Source organism: Bidens hawaiensis, unplaced genomic scaffold, assembly GCF_021521415.1.
Source record: "Bidens hawaiensis isolate Kalapana, Puna unplaced genomic scaffold, B.hawaiensis_p1.1 tig00001920_1, whole genome shotgun sequence".
Taxonomy (NCBI): Eukaryota; Viridiplantae; Streptophyta; class Magnoliopsida; order Asterales; family Asteraceae; genus Bidens; species Bidens hawaiensis.
Genome location: NW_027491107.1, coordinates 2174956 through 2197826, shown reverse-complemented (window position 1 = coordinate 2197826; position 22871 = coordinate 2174956). Strand labels below are relative to the sequence as shown.

At 35.3% G+C, this 22871-nt stretch overlaps 1 protein-coding gene and 1 pseudogene across 1 annotated transcript; both read right to left on the bottom strand.

Moving 5' to 3' along the window:
- Positions 1 to 11485: 11485 nt before the first annotated feature.
- LOC143599469 (kinase-interacting protein 1 pseudogene) lies at positions 11486 to 15521 on the bottom strand (annotated as a pseudogene).
- Positions 15522 to 16888: 1367 nt separating this feature from the next.
- On the bottom strand, positions 16889 to 21195 carry LOC143599087 (1-aminocyclopropane-1-carboxylate oxidase 1-like). The gene is made up of 3 exons (XM_077077136.1): positions 20861 to 21195; positions 17722 to 18049; positions 16889 to 17173 (listed from the first exon to the last, which is right to left on the bottom strand). The coding sequence occupies exons 1-3, from the start codon at positions 21193 to 21195 to the stop codon at positions 16889 to 16891; spliced, it is 948 nt and encodes a 315-aa protein (XP_076933251.1).
- Positions 21196 to 22871: the final 1676 nt, after the last annotated feature.

Genomic DNA, 22871 nt, shown 5'->3' with positions numbered 1-22871 from the left:
AAACAAATATGACATTTTGCGAAATACTTTTAATTTTAAAACATGAATCTAGTTATATAACTAGTATTGAGTTGTGCACGTTTACAGCTCGTTAAGACATGTACTTACGAAATTTAAACCGAAATGTAATACATTATTGTAGAAGACAAAAACCAAGTCGTAAGAGTAAAAACCCCACGTAAAGGTAAGTAAAAAGTTTAATATTTTTTAGAGTTGTTCGCCTATTTTAAACAAAACTAGTTTTTAGACCCTTCACACTGTGGGGTTGTGAATATTTGTAGAGGTGATTTTATTATTCAATTAGTTATGGTCGAACATACATAATACTAAAATTCATTACTTGAATGAGCACTCGTTTCTCTTGGAATGAGTATTTGTTCGAGTTAACATGGGCAGTAGTATAAAGCTACATAGGGTTTGTAAGTTCTATATTTATAAATAATACATAACATATAACTTGTACCTATCGAACCATGCTACCATAAAAGTTATTGTGCATATTTTATCGTATTCAGGCGTACATTATGTACGTGCCCCCAAAGGAACAATGTGTTTTTTGTAACATCCTACTTTTGATAATAATTAATAAAATAAATTTCGTTTATTTTATAATGTGTCGTGTATCGGTTTAAATAAGTAAACTAATAGAAGGTGGGCTTGAACTTTAGAAGATGACATAAGAAATGGAATGGGCCTTAGGTCCATGGGCTTAAGGGAGTATAAATACCCTTAAACCCTAAACCTTTTCATTTTCTATCAATCTCTACACCAGAGCCTACACCTTGGAAAAACACACACAAACCCGAACCAAGATCCGAAGGCGAAAACCCGAGCTTGTTGGTGCTAGAACGTCGTGACGGACCAAAAAAACATCAAAGACCAACTCGTGTTCGTATACCAACTCGTTTAAGGTACGTTTATAACGGGATCTTGTTTATATAGGTTCGAATACATTTAATAATCCTAGATCTGAGTTTATTAGGTAAAAACGAATCCAACGAAACAAAACCCACTCAAATTGGTTAATATTCTATGGGTTAATCGATAGATAACGAGCTGTAGGTATGTATGAACAAATCGCACCCACTAAACGCGAATGTATGGATGTTTGGATGGATAGGGTTTCTAGGCGAGGTGAATCCGAGTTGATTGATACCAAACTCGTGTGTTTTCGTTGAGATTTGAGGCTGAATTGCTAATCTGGTTCGTGTTTACTGTTATTGTTCTTGACAATTTTGAATTTGACCCAAGAGTCAAAGTCTGGATAAGATTGGTGTAAGGTAACGAATCAACTAACAATTCGTTAAGGCGAGATAACGAATCAGTTCGCCAATTCGTTATGCCCAAACAACGAATCAGTTAACCCCTTTCGTTATGCCCAAATAACGAACTAGACAGCGAACCAGAATAACGAATCAGCTAGCGAATCTGATCAGGAAAGGTAATGAACTAACCTAACGAATCCAATGGTGATAAGATGACGAATCAGGTTAACGAATGGGGATTTATCAAAGACGAACAAGGGTAACGAATCGGAATAAAAAGTAACGAATTAGTTAACGAATCAGGCCTAATTCGTTATAGAGAATGAGTTAGCGAATTAGAAAATAATTAAAAATCCTAATGGAGAATGTGTTAAGACAGTTAATGAAAATAAATTAGTAACCCCAGTCAGGGGCTCTGCCCCTTGGAACCCGCTAGGGGCTGCCGCCCCTACAACTCCGCTGCCAAGGGCGCTGCCCCCGGACCCCCGTTCGTTGAGGGTAATAATTAAACTAGAAAGACGATATGGTAGTGATAGTAATTAATACGTGTAATTGTTATACAGTTAGTCGTGCAATGCTAAGGAAAGGGATTACCATTAACGGTGAACGTAACCGCATTCAGGTGAGTTTCTAGCCCCATTTCTTTGTTATGTTTTCGGGGCTGTGTGCATACTCGATGTGATAGTTAATACACTTGCCTTAAATGGTAAGTGTATGCCTTGTATGGTTTATATGTTATGTATGTATATCTTAAATGTGAATGAAAGCTTGTTGGTACGTGAACGATCTTCGGATATTGCACTTGCTATCAAGGGAGGTATTTATATGATAGATGCATGTGTATGATAGATATATATACAATATATGAATATGTATGAATGATTAAAGAAAGTATGTATGTTATGGGTATGTAAAGACAGTATACACGAAGATGAAGAAAGGGGGATCAGACCCTAATAATATCTGAGATAGAGAAGAAAGGGATCAGACCCTAATAATATCTGAGATTGAGAAGTAAAAAGGGATCAGACCCTAATAATATCTGAGATAGACAAGAAAGGGATCAGACCCTAATAATATCTGAGATTGACAATGGAAAAAGGGATCAGACCCTAATAATATCTGAGATAGAAAAAGAAGGTATCAGATCCTAATAATATCCGAGATAGTAAATGACAGTAATTTATATAGTATGAAAGTATTAAAGTAAGAACGTGTGTATGAACTTATGTAATGAAAGTAAATTAGTAAAGTAATTATTATGTATCTTCGGATGCATAATTGAAGGTAAGTGTATGTATTGTATTATGTGTGATTCACTAGAACTCACTCAGCGTAGCTAACTTTTAGTATGCACGCAGGTGAGTAGAATGAAGTAGTTCGCTTGACGAGGACACATGGCATCGAATTGAAGACACTGGCGTCTCAAGGAAATGTTATAATGTTTTAAAGACTATGTTTTGTTTTTAAATGACTATGAATGTTTGATGAGACAAGATTTGAAAGTTATGTAATGTTTTATGGTTAAAGTTTTATATTTCGCGTAAAGTTTAAATCAACTATTTAGATCTATGTTTATAAGTAAATCCAACACCAAATGTAGGACACCGGTAACGGGGCCTTACACTTTTGTACCTTTAAGCTTTTATCACTAAAGCTAAGGGGTATGGCTTTTTGAGTTATTCCCTTCATTTGTCACATCTGCGTCATGTGAGATTTTCCTCCGTCATTCAACCTTACTCCTCATTCTTCACCATTCCATTATTTAATAATATAAAGTAGGGATGAGATATCGGTACCATACTGGCACCGAAAATCCTGATCCCGAAATCACAAATTCTAGGAACCGGTACCGAAATATTCGGTTCGGTACCGGTATCGAAGGTAAAAATTCGGGAAATACCGGTACTGTACCGTACCGATCCCAAAACTCAAAACTTTGGTTACGATTCGGTACTGGTACCGAATTTGTTCATCCCTGATATAAAGAATTGAAAAAGAAAAAAATTGTTATTGGCTCTCACCCCTTCCCCCTTGAAACGAGGCACCTGTTGATGGTTATTCCCCTCATTTCACTACTGAAATGAAAGAGGGAGTGGTGTTCAAATAAGACCATCATGAAAATTGTGTGCCACGTAGGACCAATGAGGCAGCTCTTACTGATGTATACCGATCCTTAGCCTAAAAACTACTGTTAATCAAATATGATATTTTTCAAAATACTTTTAATTTTAAAGCATACATATAACTATATAACTAATATTGAGCCGCGCACGTTTACGGCTCTTTAAGACATGAACTAACAAAATTTACACCAAAATTTAATACACTATTGTACAAGTCAAAAACCAAGTCGTAAGGGTAAAAACCCCATGTAAAAGGCAATTAAAAAAAATTCTATAAATGATAGGAGTTTCACTCCTTAAGAAATAATCCATTCCATTAACACATGATAATCAAACATGTTTAAATTCATTCCATTCCACCTTTCATTCCTTCATAACAATCACTACCTAAGTTTTTAAACCAAAACGTATAATTACATGAATGTTGAGGGTATTTCTTTGTTCTTTTATAAATAATGTCAATATAAAATAATTTATACCTATAATAAAAATTTGTAACAGTTTGATTATTTTAATGAATGTTGAAAGTATTTTTTTGTTCTTTCTTAAAATATAGACATGCCATTATAAAAGAATTACATTGAATGTTGATTTATTGTTTTTTTTAATTGGCACCGTTTACTTCAATGATGCATAATTGCGCAAAGGCGGGCTACGAAGATGATGTAGTCATCAGTAACGAACTCAGGGCTAATGCTATTGCATATGGTATTTACAGGCTAGTATTGATATTTTTAAAAGAAGTGTTAAATTAATATTAATTTTTTAACTTTTCTTTTGTTATTTATTGATATGCGGATAATTTTGTGATTCCACAATTGAATAAAATTTTATGTGCGGTATAATATTATATTGAGTTGATTTTATTCTTATGGTTTTGTAATTTGAAATGTATAATTGGGAGGGCTGGTTTTGTAATTTCATAGTTATAATGTAAAATAGAACGAGCGGTGTTTAAAAACATTTTATAGGTTTTTAGTTGCATATATAAGTTGTACTTTAATGCTTCATAGACGTGTACATAATAATCTACAAATCGGTTTTAAAATATTTTTATATTGAAACGTCGACAAAAATAATCACGTCGTAATGTTTGGTTAAATTTTTTTAAGAACATTATATATTTAAAAATATGGACGAAAGCAAAAAAACAAGATAAGTTTGTCAAATAGTTTAATAAAGATGGGGGATAAAATGTGTAAACAATTTCTAGATATTACAAATGTTAACTAAATTTTAAGGGTATATATTGTAAGTTTTAAGGGGTATATATTGTAAATAGAAAATGATAATTAGAAGTTATGGGTTAGTGATTTGTGTAAAGTCAAAAATGCCCATAATATATTTAAAAATTATGCATTAGAAATTGTACAAGTTGCATTATTATTTAGATCTCTTAAAAACAAAGAAGTCCGATGATGATGATGATGATGATGAAAAATTAAGAAGTCCTTGCCCTGCTGGCGGTGCACGCATATAATGTATATATGTGTGAACTCTCGGGTGGGCAAAAGTAAAATTGCACTAATTTTGACGTTATTTTACTAATCTCGTGAAAATAACGTTAAAAGTGGGGGAATGTTAATCATGCATCATGTGGTGGCGTTGATAGCCGAAAGACAAGGGCACATGCATCAATCAGCCGGTGTCCCGATGATTGAGTGCTATGTGCCTTATGTCCAAGGCTTGATGCAAAACTACTATCGAGCCGGGGGTCTCATCGGAAGCAGCCTCTCTATCCCTATGGGGTAGAGGTAAGGTTGTCTACATCTTACCCTCCTCAGACCCTACCATAGCATTGCTATTGGTGGGATATACTGAGTACGATGATGATGATGATGATGATGATGATGATGATGATGATGAAAAATTAAGAAGTCCTTAAAATTCTCTTTATATATAGTATATATGGATTGATAAGGCAGTGTTGAAGACTAAGTTCTTTCAAATGGTGGAGTATACGTGGTTCTTATATTTTTACCTAAGTTTGAAAGACACTCAACCTTTTCATCCCGGCCACTTTATATAATGGAATTATTGTTGACATATTTGAGTTATATTTATTAGTCAAAATCGAGGGTGGATATAAGTTTGTGGCAAAGTTCTATTTGTGGGGTATCATTACCGCTAACATGGGAAATAGATTGAAGATAGAAATACACCGAGTATGGATGTCCTGATGTGACATTATAATGAACACAATATAAGGGAATTGGAACGATCAAGTTAAAGGCGAGTGCAGTAGCCCAACACCTCGTGGTACACAAAGTATGGATGAGTTATACAACAGGACCGAAGGAAACTATGCGCCCTACATGGGCCATGAAAAGAAGGGGCAAAGAATTTTGGAAACCGAAGATGTTTTGATTTCCAGGCCATAATTGAAACCGTGAAGGAAGCACATGCATCTCCTATCTCATTGACTAATGCTAAGTTTAGGGGATAATGTTGAAACATGATTTAAACTTGGCGTTTACGAACTTATTTATTATTTATGTTTTTATGTTTGTATTAATAATGCTACATATTAGATTATCCTAGGTTAGATGTTTTGCAATTAACAATGACAACGATATTATCTCTTCAAACTGTCATAACGGTTAATCTCAGATACACATGATTCAATTGCCGCCAAGACATCTATATGTATTCTATTAGCATGTATTACTTGTATTGATATTGTGTATACGTGTAATAGTTTAGCAGATCTCTTTTTCTTATTTATGGTTAGGTATTCCCTATATTATAATCATATATGTAAACCATTGAGGCAATCAACAACAGACATATTTTCATAATACTTTCATGGTATCAAAGCCACACCTAACTATAGATAAATCCTTGCCAACATATTAAATTTTTTTTTCTGTTCTTGCTCATGGCCGGCGATGCAAATAATTCCGGTGGCAACCCTCCCAAACCAGATACCAAACCCATCACCCCGTGTATTCGGTTACGAACATATAAAACAAAATCCGGCTCTTGGATGGTTAAGAAGTTACATATTCAGCCTGGATCAAACTTTTTATACTACATGCCAAGGGTTACAAGATCTTGCATCATATTGATGAAACACCACCGCCGGCTGTCACTGATGACACATACGAGTCTTGGGCTGAAATTGATGCCATTGTTTTACAATGGATCTATGGCAACATCAATAATACAAATCATGGGTCGGGTTCTTGAAGCTAACTCAACCGCTCAAAAAGCTTGGAATACGATCAAAGAAATTTTCCTCAACAATATGGCAGCCTGAGCACAACTACCGAACACAGGTTTACTAATCTTACTCTTGTCGCATGTTCATTGTTATATGATTAATCTCAGCAGTTAAAAGACCTAGCATACCAATTGGAAGATGTTGAAAGGCCGGTGGACTAATCCCGACTCGTACTTCAGACGATAAACGACCTTCCAAGTGAATATAACTCGCGACCGCCATCATCAATCAAGGTCAAGCTACATGGGATCATGCCCGAAATCAGGTCGGGTTGGAACAATTACGGTTGTTGGCTCAAGCCAAGGCTTACGCTACTCAGGCTTCCTTGCCCCTGCCCAACCATCTTCTACTACCACGGCTCCACCAAATCAAAACCCTAATTCGAATCATCAAGGAACTCCACATCTAGGTAAGGGTCATAACAGGGGCGGTGGTCACGGATACTATGGCCGTGGTGGTCGAAACTCGACCAACTAAACATGGGTGATTTGGGCCTCCACATTGCCCATATCCAGCCCAACTGGAGTTCCCCATGGACAATTAATCAGAAGCTTCAAATATGCCACCAGGCTTTGCGGCCCAACCACTGCAGACCCACGTGACGTCTAATAGGTATGGTCCGAACCCTCTTTGTCCAACTAAACTTGGGGCTGCCCTTCAAGCCATGCAAATCAATCAAACTGGCTCGCCACATGGACTCCAGTGCAACATCTCATTTGACGACCCACCCAGCTAAAATTCAATCCCCATATACTATTCCTTTTAACGGCAATATACTCGTAGGTAATGACCATACTCTACCTATATCATATCTGGATCGGGTAATTCCACTTACCACCTCCTGTCGAAAACCATTCATTTAAATAATATTCTTCTAGCACCCAACATTTAAAAATTTAATTGCTTTTCGTAAATTTAGTCGTGAAAATCTTGTTTCTGTTGAATTTTACCCGCATGATTTTTCTTTGAAGGACCTTACAACAAGAAAGATTATTTCGCGCCATGACAACACGGGGACCTATACCCATTTACCGAACCTACGGTCGCTTACACAAGCTTCTTACTCACAACTACTACCAACAATTGGCACAACTGTCTCGGACATCTGGGACATCCTATCTTATATTTACCTTCTAGTCTATTTCCAATGTTTGTCATTCATGTCAAATTTCAAATTGTAAATGTTTACCTTTTGTTGAATCTAGTTTTATCACGGTTGCACCTTTTGATATTGTTCATTTTGACTTATGGACCTCGCCGGTCCATAGTAACTCAAGCTATAAGTATTACATGGTATTGACGATAACTTTACCAATTATGTGTGGGTTTATCCCCTTCAATTTAAATCTGAGGTGTTTGCCAATTTCATGAAATTTTATAAATTTGTTCAGACCCATTTTCATCGTAACATTAAAATCTTTTAATGTGACTTGGGTGTCGAATTTGATAACCGTGACTTTCACAATTTTGCCTCTACCCATGGACTCGCTTTTTGGTTCTCATGTCCTCAAGCTTCACCACAAAATGTTCGTGCCGAAGGTATGATTCCGCATCTTAATGACATCATTCGCCCACTTCTTATGCATGTGCACCTACCACCACCAATTTGGGTTGAGGCTCTTCACACCTCAATTTACCTACACAACATTCTACCCACTAGAATACTTAACTACCTCACCGCAACTTATGCTTTATACAATCACCGCCCCACTTACAATCATCTTCGAGTGTTTGGATGTGCATGCTACCCAAACCTTTCTGACACTGTTCTACATAAACTCTACCTTCACTCTACCCGATGCATCTTTCTTGGCTCCCCGCAGATTTTCGAGGCTACTGCTGTCTAGATCCTAATCCCGATCGAGTTCATATCTCGCTTCACGTCGTCTTTGACGAGTTCTAATTTCCCTATCATGAACCCATTGCCAATACTCAATATAACTTCCTTGACGATGAACCATTTTCACACCTGGTCTCATTCCCTAAGCTGATACCCAGAACCCGAACAATATCACCATGCCCAACACCGCCTCCACCTCCACAAGCCCACATCAACCCAATCCTTCAACCTTCCCCTTCAACACAAACTAAATCCATAAATCAATCTTCTTCGCCCCAGTACACCGATCCACAACCCACTGCTACTTTTTCTCCACATTCTGCCACAAATATTAATACACCACCTCCACCCAATATTCACACATGCAAACTAGAGCTAAATCTAGGATCCCTAAACCAGATCCTAAATATAATTTTCACACTACCCGTTCCGCTAGTCCGATCTCCCCAATACCCACCACTTACCAAAAAGCGCTATTCGATCCGAACTGGAAACTGGCCATGATAGACAAGTTTAAAGCGTTAAAAGAAAGTGGTACATGAGATTTGGTGTCTCTAATCATCATGTTATCCGTTGTATATGGTTATTTCGTCATAAGTTCCATTCTGGTGGAACTTGGAACAATATAAAGCAAGATTAGTCGCGAACGATCAATCTCAAATGTTGGGTATTGATTGGGACGACTTTTAATCCGGTTGTGAAACCTGCTACGATAAGTACCGTTCTCTCTATTGGGTTATCAAATTCTTGGCCGATACATTAACTCGATGTGAAGAATGCCTTTCTTCACGGTGACTTACATGAAAATGTCTGCATGCATCAACCCGCTGGTTTTGCTGACCCAAATGCACCTCATCTAGTGTGTAAATTACGGAGATCATTATATGGACTTAAATTACGGAGATCATTTTCTAATTCATAATTAGCAAAAGTTTTAAGGGAAGCACTTGTGATAACTCATTATTCATTTACGGAGATCATTTGCTTTTGTATGTTGATGACATTGTCTTAACAACATCTTCGACAACATTTTTAAACAGAATTATTCGTCGTTATCACAAGAGTTTTCAATTAAAGACTTGGGGCCACTGCATCATTTTCTTGGCATCACTGTCACACGTGACAGAAATGGCTTATTTTTATCTCAGTCTCAATATAGTTTGGATATCATGGAACAAGCCTCCATGCACTCTTGTAAACCTTGCGCTCCTCTCGTGGAAACCAGTGCTAAACTTGGTGCTACTGACGGCCGTTGCTTGAAGACGGAATATTATATATCGCAACTTAGCAGCATTTCTACAATATCTCACATTCACTCGCCCGATATTGCCTACGCGGTACAACTGGTATGCTTATTTATGCACGCTCCTCAGAAACCTCATCTTGCTTTCATGTAAAGGATATTACGTTACATTCGAGGCACAGTTGATTACGGTATACGAGTTAAACCGTCAGCTCTTACGTTTATGACTGCGTACTCGGATGCAGATTATGGGGGTTTCCCTGATTCGTGACGCTCCACGTCCGGATATTGTGTTTATTAGGGAAGCAATCTTGTATCGTGGTCGTCGAAATGTCAACCCACAATTTCTCGGTCTAGTGCAGAAGCGGAATACTAGGATGTAGCTAATGTTGTTGCTGAAACTACATGACTTCGTAATATGTTGTTGGAACTTCATGATTCCATTACTCGTGAAACGATCGTGTGCTGTGATAATGTATCTATGGTTTACATGTCTGGTGACCCCGTACAACATCAACACACAAAACACATTGAGATCGATATTCACTTTTTCAGGGAAAAAGTCTGCATGGGTCATGTTCGTGTTCTCCATGTTCCGGCTCCGTATTAGTACTCCGACATATTTACAAAAGGTTTACCACGTGATTTGTTTCAGTCGTTTCAATTCAGTTTGAGCATTGGTCAAGACCCCACTCGAACTGTGGGGGCGTATTAGCATGTATTATTTGTATTGATATTGTGTATATGTGTAATAGTTTAGCAGATCTTTTTTCCTTATTTACGGTTAGGTATTCCCTATATTATAATAATCTATGTAAACCATTGAGACAATCAACAACATACATATATTTTCATAATACTTTCATATCCATTGTGTAAACAACAATTTACCAAGTATTATATTAAGATTTTGTTTTCTGTTTGTTTCATCATTGTTAATCACATATGCTCGATTACAAATCTCGTGTGTTCTTCAATAATCACTTTGTTAATTCCCAAACAAAAATGAACTTTCTATCCCCGTTTAACTTTGTCCGCTAAGTCAGGGGTAGTTTTGTTACTTCGTTATATTATTTATTTTTTACCTTTTCTTTTAAATGTCTTCCCGTTTTAATTCTTTCAAAATATAAAAAGAATAGAAAAGAATAAGCTATCTTCAACCCTCTTTTGTCACCACCATGAACCGCCGACCACATTCACGATAGTCTCCGACGATATGTCGAATCTCGCCAGCCACATCCACATCACTCTCCGAAGAGGGGGGGGGGGGGATTACAAGTTTACAACCATCTTTCTCTTTGCTTGCCACCACCACCACCACAATTGTAGGTTTCCGGCGAGAAAACGACCACAACAGTTGTCGATTCCGACACCTTATCTCATTTCCGGAACTAGATTAGAATTTTTAATGAGTATATGGTGATTGTCCACTAGATCTGGTGGACACAGAGAGAAAGAGATCACGGTGGCCGCCGGAGATGGCGGAGGCCGGAGATGGTGGCTACCGGTGATGATGGATGTCCGAGATGGTGGCTACCGGCAATGGTGTTTAGCTACAGTGGTTACTAGTAGTTGATGCTGGCATCATAGCATGAGTTTCAATGGTGGTTTTATCTCAATCTTGATCAAAAATGGGTCTTAGACATTTAAAAGAAAACGGTAAAAAATAAATAATTTAACCAGTTACCAAACTACCCCTAACTTAACGGACAAAGTTAGACGGGGTTAGAAAAAAATACTAAAATGATAAATTTTAGAAAAGTAAGGTAATCGTTTGCAATAAATTCAAAATCGATACTAAAGTTATGTAATTAGACAAACCACATGCACTAAAATGACACTTAACTCAATAGGTTATCTAAAACATTTTACTTTATGTTTATTAATTGGGCTAAATACTTGTGTTACAGACCAACCTTCACGCTTTGTAATTAGGCCATTAGTTTATGTCACACTTTATCGAAACGAAAAAATAGAGCACAGAAGTTAACACTGAATCGGCGTGTTAACCAAATCCAGAAGTTTCGATGTTTCGATCACTGTGTACGATATTGCACATTTGTAAAACATTTGGAAGTTTTCAATCTGTGAATAGATGTTCTGTGTTTATATATATACAATAGCAATTGAGTTTGTTGAGTGCCACCGATACAGAACAAGAATCTGATTCTGGGAATACTTCTGTGTGCTAACAGCTACAATGTATATAAATCTTGAAAACCCAAACAAAACGGGAAAATATATATAGAAATCTTGAAAAAACTGCACAACTTTTTGTTACATTCGACCACCTTTTGGTCTCTTATTAATAACATTGAAGATTGATGGCTTTTGCTTCTTTGCTTTAACCCCAAAAATGAAGGATCTTAATGGTATTCCTGGTCGAGATGTCGGTGACGGAACCGAAGTTTCCTGGTTATAGGGTTTCTGATTATCTAAAAGACCAAACTCGTCTTCTAACTTTCTCAACGTTTTCTTTATATCAAGGTGTAGAGCCCTGACATGATCTAATCCAGCTTCAAGTTCTTCGTTTACTCGATTATTTTCTTGCTCCATATTTAATATTTCACCTTGAAATTTTGCTGCTTGATGTGTACTGAACTTGATTTCATCCTCTAACATGCCTTCCTTCAACGCCATCGTTATTTCTTCTTGGATGTTTGATAATGATGTGCATCGCGTTTGCAGTTCATCTTTAAGGTTTTCTGCTTGTTCTATCCATAATGTGAGTTCACTTTGAATCTCTTTAAGGTGTTTGTATATTGGTCGAATATCAGATCGTAGATCAGTTGTGAACATAGATTGGCTGGTTTTGTCGTCTGAGGATCTAGCCTCTGCGCCTCTAGATTTAACTTTTGTTATCTCTCGTTTTAGATCTTCTACTTCTGTCTTAAATTTTTGTACCTGGTGGAATTGAGTGCTGAATCGTAACCAGAAATCGAGGTTTTCATCCAGGATCACGTCGATATCGGTTCTGAACTTCTCTTCGATCTCTGAAATGGGTTCGGAATAATCGATTGAGAGGGTTATTTCTTCATATTCTTTCTCTTCCGCTGATGTGTAGTCTTGTTTTAGGTCTTGCGGCCAGTTCTCGACATCTTGAAGCTGATTAAGCTTCTGTTTTAGCATTTGGATCTCACTGTCTCTTTTAACTATGCATGTTTTTAATTCTCGTACTTGTACTATGAGTTCAAAGAGGGTACCTAATTTTTTCTTCTCTTCATCACTTAGTTTCTTCTTTATTTCCTTGTAATTTTTGAGATTTGTTGTGTATTGTTTCAATGGATTCTTTTGAGGTTCATCATCGGTTTCTTTTATGTCCCTTTTATTAATATCTTCGGTTTCGATTCTACTCGCCTCATCTGTGTTAACATCAACGTTATTCAAATCTTCGTCATTTGAAACTTCCTTTTTAATAGAATTTGTATTCTCAACCAAATTATGTTCGTCTTCAATGTCACTAGCATTGGCTCTAATAGTGACACTGGCACCGTCGTTATCACTTTTAATGCTACTATCTCTGGCCGTTTCACTGTTATTGCTACTGTTGCTATTAATGTTACTGGTACTTGGTCTGATATGGGCATTAACACTAGCGCCTGCATCGTCACGGTTTCTATCATTGTCATTGTTACCGGTAACATTCATACATGGGATTTCTTTCTCTTCAACAGCACATTCATCCAAACCCCCCACTTGCTCTTTGGAATCATTACAAAAAACATCAATAACGCCTTCTTCCATATTCAAATGCTCTTCTTCGGAGGTAGGAGAATCCGTCTCGACCTCCTCATCCGGCTGGACATCGTGAAGCTTCTCAGACAGATGTTCGATTCTGCAATTAGCTTCCATGAAATATACTTTCAGGTTATGATTTTGCTTCTCAATTTCCTTTTCCAAATCCTCTAATCCTTGCAACTTCTTATCCAAGTTCTTCAACTTTCTACGCATGAGAGCCCCATCTGCCTTTGAAGCTTTATCACTTTCCAAAATTTGAATTTGTGTTTGAAGTTCACTGGCTTGATTTCTTAAGTTATCTATGTTTGCGGTTTGAGATGAAACTGTACTCTCCAAACTAATAACTTTATTCGCAATCTTGTCTATAGTATTTGCCAATTCTGAAACCCTTAATTGCTTTTTAGATGATCCATCTAAGCTTTCTTTAATCTTTGCCATGGCATCATTCTCGTTGTCTTGATTCATGATTTGTGACTCCGGTTCACCATCTTTTTGGGATTCGTTAATTTGTTCTGCCGGAAACTTACGCTTCAATGCATTGATTTTTATTTTTGCATTGACAATCTTCTCATGCTCAGATATGGCAGCTTGGCTTGAATTCTCTTGTTTTTCTATTAATTTCTCTAGTGTCTCTTTGCATGACTTTAATGCAGCTTGTGCCATTACTGTTCTAGCATCACCATCTTCAATAGCTTTCCCGACTTTAAACTCGTCTTGTAATCTACAAACCTTTTGTTGCATTGCGTTTATCTTGTTATCAGTCTCCCAATACTTAGAAAGCCCATTCTCATACGAGCTTTTCGTGAACTCTTTCGTCGTTTGCAATGAAAGTATCTCCTTTTGAATCTTGTCAATTTCTTCAATGGCTTCTTCTTTACTCAAGCCGGATTTTGGTATGACACGATTCGGATTATCTTCTTTGGATGTTTTGGTTAGTTGCATTTTCTTTGACGCATTGCTAATAAGACCCTTTAAATTCTTATTAGGAAGTTGTGGTACTTTTGGAATGTTTGCTGCATTTGGACCCTGGATTTGTGGAGGCATGTTTTTGGGGATTATAGGAGGACTATCATCATCATCAAAATCATCATAGGATACTTGATCTGGGAAGATTGATGCAATTGTAGTGTTGGCTTTTTGTAAGTTTTTTGAAAGTTTATCGTAACGCTCGGCTAATGATCTGTAGGCCCGAAAAGTTTCCTCTATGAAGCATATCAGATCCGGGCGGTGCCGGTAGTACATTTCTGCCCTCTTTCCAAATGAATCACCATCTTTTTGAACAATGTTTAGTGCGTAATGAACCTTGTCTTCCATATCTACATAAACATAAGTAAAAATGCAAATGACAAGAGGCACTTTTAGATCATGATATGAAATATAAATAGATATGTCACAATTTCTTTGGAAATCAAAATAAACAAAAGTATTGTGATTTCACAGAATACAACATCAACTATCACTTCAATCGTTATAGGCTATTGGTTCGTTACCTAAAAGGCTCTGCTCAAGCCATTTGGATTGCTTGGTTCGTATGTGGCTAGCCCACCACCATGAAAACGCGTTGCTAGCCGCTCTTTGTAACATCTTATCTGTCTAAAAGCTGTTCTTCTCTTTCACCTTTCTCTTGCTCTCCGTTTCTACTCGTACAAATCCTAGAAAACATGTATGTACTCTCTTTCCTGATGGACAGGTTTACGTATGAGATTGATAGAAAATGAGATAATGGAGATGTTTTGTTGTTTTGATTCAAACACGCTGGTGTATTGTATCATGCAACGAAGCATGGGATTGATGAAAAAGATGGTGAGTACCTAATATCAACAAATATTATGGAAATCAGAAAAAGAGAAGTTGGGGTTTGAGAGTTGTTTTGGTAGAACAAATAGAGAAACATTGATATATAGGTTTGAGGTTGAGAGGTGGTATAGGAGCCTGAATATGTGCACTACCTTTATTGATATAAATAGTATCTAAAGTATAAACTTTATTTTTCGTTTTACCTACTGAAATGTGTATTTCTATTCTATCCGGTTGTTAATTGATATAATAGTATCTTTCATTGAGACACCAGCTTATTCATTTAACCGGTAAAAATTTACGAAGACAAGGGTTGGTCTTTACTTTTTACCTATTTTTTTTCGGAAATATATAGAAGTAATGATTTTCTTTTTAACGTATAAAAAAGAATTGATGATATATCTGTAATATTAATATAATTTCTTGAACATGTTCTTATAAACTTTTCTAATGGCTCTCACAAAAATGTACTATATTTTATCAACTCTAGTAAATTTAAGGATTCTTGACAAGTATCCAGTTGGGAACCATGGCAATAACGTTAAAGAGGATATACCATAACTTACTGGTATTGTGGAATAAATCAATAAGTCAAACCATAATTTACCCGCTTAGGCAAATTATACATCATTGTTGACCGAAGTGGTTAAGTGACCTCTGCTGATGGTCGGTAATTAAGGAACCCAATGCTAGCTATCCCATGCGTGAATCGTGAGTAAATGACTTCTGCTGATGGTCGGTAATTAAGGATGTGCTAGCTCATTGTCTTCCTTCACTTATTCTTTCTTTTAGGCAATGAAAGAACTGGTGTGTTTCTCGTATGGTTGACATTATGGTAGAATGGTACAACATCAATCGGGCGAATGAGCAGGTAGATTGTATCATTAATATGGTATAACCCTTATAAATGTAGGGACATGATATTTAAAAAGAACGGCGAGTTTATAGTATTAATCAATTTCCACATCTTCTATATCTCAGTGATGTACCCAAAGGTGAATACAGTCTACATTTCTTAATCATGGCCTAGGAGTTTCGGCATGTTATTCGACGACACATTACTCTACAATTGATTTTTTCTAGCAAGGATATCCTGCAACTATCTTGTTATTTTTGTTATTATATAATTTTATTACATTAGAAATATAAATACTAAACCTTTTTGTTATCATATTAATTTTTTACCCAGTGGTGGAACCGAACTGATATGATTTGCAATCAACATGTCGATATCTTTTTAGACATGTCACGAATTTATTTCTTGGGACGAAAGACAACTTTTGTTCAGTCAAACCATTTTGAGTTAACTTTTTAATTGTTAATGCATGTGAGTATTTTCGGACTATGATACTGAAGTGGTAACTCACACCTTTATGTTTGTAACCTCTATTTGATTACGTGTAATAAAACTGCAAACAATATATATTATATGTTTTATGCATATACCGAATTCTTCACACAATGAGTTCTTTTTGCAGCGCGCAAAAGAATTCCACTAGTTAACTACATTTATTTAATGTATGTATGTATGTATGTATGTATGTATAACTTGCCCATAAAAATGATATAACTAAAACTGAAGATAGATGATCCATTTAAATGCATTTATTCTCCAAAATTGCAACTTCTGATAAACATGAAGCATGCTATAACACATTAGCAGTTGCTATCTTCCACAGGGATTGCAAAGTGATCAAGATCAAGAACTTCTTCACGCAACGTAAGAGGGTTTCTTTCTTTCTTGAGTCTTGCTTGTAAAAGCTCTTTATAAAAGAACCCTTTATACTTGGGTGCTTCACCAATCTCATCGGCAAATTTGGGCAATGGTTGAATCCACTTTTCACCACCAATATTGTAGAAAAATGCAAACGAGTGACGATTTCTTCCTTTAGGTTTCCACACTCGATGATGTGGCGCTACCATCTTCTTATTTGTTAAAGCCTTTTGAACAAAACAATTGTTGCAAATTAAGCAAGTCATGTTGTCATATGTTTTGTTAGAAACAATTGCTTTTTTCAATCATTTACATGCAAATTAACTAATTAGTCGTCTAGTTAATATATCATTAATGTTACAAGACCTTCTTCAATGGGTGTCCATCAAGCCCGCTCATGGAGGATGCGCATAGGAGAGCGTACATGGGCGATGGGGCGTGGGCTTAAGGTGACGGTTATTATAAGTTTTTCATTTGTCAATTTCTTTTGGTGTGCATTAATGAGTTGAAATTGCGTCATTTACTGACTTTTACATACGTTATTTTACCAAAATCTATTTGTTTTTACAACAAGTTGTATAATAATTAATAATTTGGTTTGGTAGACAAAAACAATTTGATTATGAAGAATAATGGGGAAAAATATTGGCTTTATAGGTTGGAGATAAAATAAGTGTTTTGTATGATAAATGGAACTTCAGCATTGTAGCTGATTGTGTGCATTTTTAGGCTTTTGCTTTGGAGATCGATGGTCCAAGTCTGAGAAACGCGTTACCTGAATGGTTGAGCCAACATTAACCACAAGAGATCCCGCCACGGGAGGTACAGGAATCCAAAAGCCGTCTTTCTCATACTCAAGACCACCAGCATCATCTTGAAGCAAAAATGTAAAGCAATTAGTATCTTGGTGTGCTTCCCTTCCTATCTCATTAAGGTCATCTGCGGCCACAGGTGGATATCGCCAACACATGAGAACATCCTTGGATCGGTCGTCGTTGAATTCCTTGAGAAAATTGGGCGGGAGACCTAAGTAATCGTTAACCAAGTTCTCCACCATTGCTCCAAGCTTCTGAAAATGAAGGAAGATCTCCTCCAACCTTTCACTGTTAATTATAAATTATATCTTGTTATGGTTGCTTACATTTTTTACTTAAAACATATTGATATAAAAAAAATCATAACAAACACTTCTTAATATAACTATTATAATATTTGGCATGGTATAGTTTATCAATTATCAATTATCAATTATCTAATAACTTCACAAAAGTGTAACATATGTAAATTAATTAGTTTATTATATTAATTATACTAGATTTCATCCCCGCATTACGAGGTTATTTTATATTATTCGTTTATAATATTTATATATTTTTTTGAATTTTAATCTTATTTATTGTAAGAAAGTGAATAATATACTAAGGATTTGATGATAAAAGAGTTTCACAAATAAATAAGATGTTATAATCAGTGTAAAAGCTATATGGGTTTCAGTGAGACCAGTGACCCGCTTATTTTTTTTACTTTAAAACTGTTTATTTATTATAATATAATATCTTATTTTTTAAATTGGATATTAACTTTTAATATATCTCTAATTTATAGAATTTTTATATCAAATATTTGGTGATTAATTTTTAATTTAATGAGATGTTATAACACGTTTAAGGATTATCTGAGTTTGGTGAGACTCATACCTGTGAATTCGGGTTAAATGCATGAGGAGACTTCATTTACAAATAAAACAATTTAGTGGTTTGCGAAAATGTAGAAAGTAACCAGAGACCTTTGAATGTTCTGTTTATATATATATTTGAGATTAAGAATCTTACAATACTAATAAAAGAAAAATTTGAAGCTTAGGTGACAAGCCTACATTTATTCTAAATTTAATCTCTAATCTCATTCATTCTAGCTATTCATGGGTCATGGGTCAAAACCATTTTGTTAAGTGGATTATAACATAGTTTGGATTTTATTCATTATTAAATAAAATTTCATTTTTCATACTTGAAGTTTGACCAATTACGCAACTTTAGTACTTTTTTAAAAATTTCTTACAGATAATCACATGACGTTTTCATTAAAACCATGCTATTTTAGTACTTTTTGTTAACCACCCGTTTGTTTTTTTCCATTAAATCTACATTAAATTAATTAATAAGTATTTTGTGAATCACAATTGAAATAACGGATCTAATTTATTTTTATTATTTGACAAATCCCGTGTAATACACGGGTTCAAAAGCTAGTAAGATATATATTAATATAAGGGTTTGGATCAAATACAAATAGAATTAATGTGCTAAAATGAGAATTAAGTAGATTAATTATACATACAAGTAGAGTAATTATGTAATTACTCTATAAGAATTACTCTACTTGTATATATAATTACTCTACTTGATTCTCACGTTTAGTACGTTAATTTTATTTATACGTTAACCTTCCCTTAATATAAAATCCTCTTTAAATCGGAAAAATCAATTTGAAAGGAAGAAAAATAACAAACGAAGGATAGATATAAAAGCCGATCACTTTGTTCTTTCTTTTGCTTTACATAGTGGATTAAAGTATTTATTAGATCGGAAAAATCAATTTGAAAGGAAGAAGAATAACAAACGAAGGATAGATATAAAAGCCGATCACTTTGTTCTTTCTTTTGCTTTACATAGTGGATTAAAGTATTTATTATCCATCTAATTTCTGGACTGATCGAATTGGTGTTGCATAGCAAGAGTAGACCCACAATAGAAAAAATAAATTATCTACTCTTTTTCTTATTAAATTAGCAATAACAACAATATATTCTTTATCTAGAAACATACATAAAAGTATAGTTTATTTTAATAAATGCAGCTTTTGAATTCCTCGGGTAGCCGTTTGATAAAGTAGCCTCGATCTAGATACAAATATACATATACATATACAAAATATATGTAGAAGGAGGTTTAAAAGTCTATTTAACTTGCGAAATGTACGATACTATTAGAGCGTGACACATTTTTTAAGCGAGGGGCATACGCTTCAATTTGAGTCCGCATAATATTTACCCTCAAGATTTAGCGTTGCATATAAATAATCAAATTACATAAATAAATCTTTGCGCACGAAATTGTAAATTTATGTGATGCATGTATGTAAATAATTACATAGCATATGTGTGTAGATGATAACGCGTAGTTATATAAGAAGGGCACAACATATATTCATACACGTATATATTTGATACTTACGTAAAATACTGCATATTTACACATGTATATTACTCAATTACACAACGTATAGTAAATAATCAAGCAAGATATATTGCATAATACACACATTACCTTACACTAAAGCAACTCTTTTAAAAGGAAAAAAACGCGTTTTCAGTAGAATTTATATAGTAATACTAATCTTATATTAAAGATAATAAAATTGCTAATTATGTGATCTAATTAAAACATATAATCAAACAGTATAAAAGTTATTAGAGTTTAAATTTAAAACATGATCACGTTCTAGGCTTGATTGATACTCCGTCTGTCCCTCTTTAAATGTCATGGTTTGAAAAACACAAAGTTAAGAAAGTTAAGGTATATTGAATAATTACTTTTTTTGCTTACCAAATGACAATAATGTCTTTGAAATTGAATCCATCAATACTGTTTATTAATGATAGTTATATGTGTTTAAGGGTAAACTAAAAAATTGGCTAATAAATTTTGAAAATAAATATTTGTAATGAGACAAACAAACAAAAAAAATATGGACTTTTAATGAGACGGATGAAGTAATTCTTTTTTTACCCTGTTGGTCATTTCTAGTTTTGTATATGTGGACTAACTCCCAAACATTGTAGAATAGAATCACTTTGGATTCTTCTTCATCTTTTTTTATGAGAGTGTGATGGGAACATGTTGGAAACTTACCGAACCACACATGAAGGGAAGACATTGAAACCCAAGATGGGCTGACACACCATTAACCATTCATTGCAGCCAAAGCTACCATTCATCTTGCCATAACCTGCTGGAAGAATAGTTGAAACAGGTTTACACTCAAGTTTCTCATCAATGGGACGATCAAAAAACTGTTTAGTGAGTTCCCGACTGCGGTTTATCAATTCATCCGACAGGCCATGGTTTATGATTTGCAAAAACCCGAAGTTCAAGCATGCTTCCCCGAAATCTTTCACCACCTTCCTTCGGTCCGCCTCATTGGAATGCTTGAACATGGAGGCAAGGTCAACTACTGGGATTTCCATTGGAAGCTAAGTTTTCTAATTACAAAGTTCTTGTCTGTCTTAATGGGCATATATTGTAAATTTATAATGAAATTAAAAATGTAGCAGATACATATTTGACTGCCTTTTCATTATATATTTATTGGGGGTGACATATTTGTTCCTTTGTGATACTAGGTGTAATCTAAATGTATCGTTATTAAAGCCGTTATAAGCATTTGTTTGTTTTTATAAGTTTAAATATTCGATTTCTAAAGAAATATAAGGCGCAATGCATTAAAGAGAAATATTCTTTAATTAGCTCATTTTCTATTTGAAGTATGGTCACATATACTTTCACATTAATTACTATAGGTGTAGGGTACGTCAAACTCGGTACGACCTTTTATTTATTATATTGTGTATTATCTTTACTACATTATTATTATTATTGTCTACTAATTATGCCCATTAGACTGAGGGTTTTTAGAGGTAACCCCTAACCGGGCCTGACCCAATAAAGGTTAGGTAGCCATGGAGTCCTTATATAAGAAGCCTTCATCATTCATTGAAAACACCTTCTCTTAGACTCTTGGCTCCTATACATATTGTTGTGTCTGTAAACAAGAGTTCATTCTCTTAGCAGTCACCTTCACTCCCCCACTTTTCCATGACAGATCTCGAGCAACCGGAGAAGAAGACCAAGACGGTGGTTCGTTCATCTCGAAGACCTGGGAACTTGGACTTGGATCCGACCCAGATCCATTCCATATTTCTTCATTGACGCCATCCGTGGGACCATCATCCGTGGGACCATCATACCACCCAAAATTGTACTCCCCTTTTCATGAGACATTAATATTATAAGAGTTCTCAAACTTTAAAAATGGACTCACGGTGTAATGGATAAACACATATCTGATGAAATACGAAATGGATCTCTTATATGTCAACAAAAAATCCTAATTCAAGGAAATTCAAGAGTTGAATAGAAACTTAGATCTGAAAATTTTCAATTTGAAATTGAGATCCATAACTTAGATCTGTAACCGTGATGTATATAATTCCCAAATAACAGATCTTAAACATTCAATTAAAACCTTAGAAATCCATTGGGATTCAGATATGTAAATCTTCACTTTGAAATCCAGATATGTAACTCAAATTTGTAATTCTTCTCATTGAATTATGTGTAAAATAACATAAATATAGATCTGAGGCTTGGAGTAGAGAAGAACAAACTGTGACTCGTTGCCGTGTATATGAGAAAACAGATCTGTACGAACACAGATATGGGGATACGGGTCGGATCTGAAACGAACTCAGCAACTCAGATCTGGAAAAACCATAACCGGATCTGGCTTCCACCACTCAAGAACACAGATCTACATGCGAAACCGGGAAGATTCGGGTGTGATTCTCTCCCATTTTTCCATCATGTGATGCATAGAAGTCAAATATCCGCATGCTCAAACAAGTGACTTAAAGCCTCACCATAATGTTTGGCGCCTACCTTGTAGACTTGTAACTTTCTACTATAATGCCCAAACCAATGTCAACCTTTCATATTGATTTTAACGTTCTAGGTCTAACTCACCCAAAAAATATCATCCAAAAGAAAACTCATCACTTGAGCCAGGTTTCGAACCTAAGACCTCAAGGATCACAAATCAAACATTAACTATCACTCTCATGCCTATAAACAAGTGACACATAAC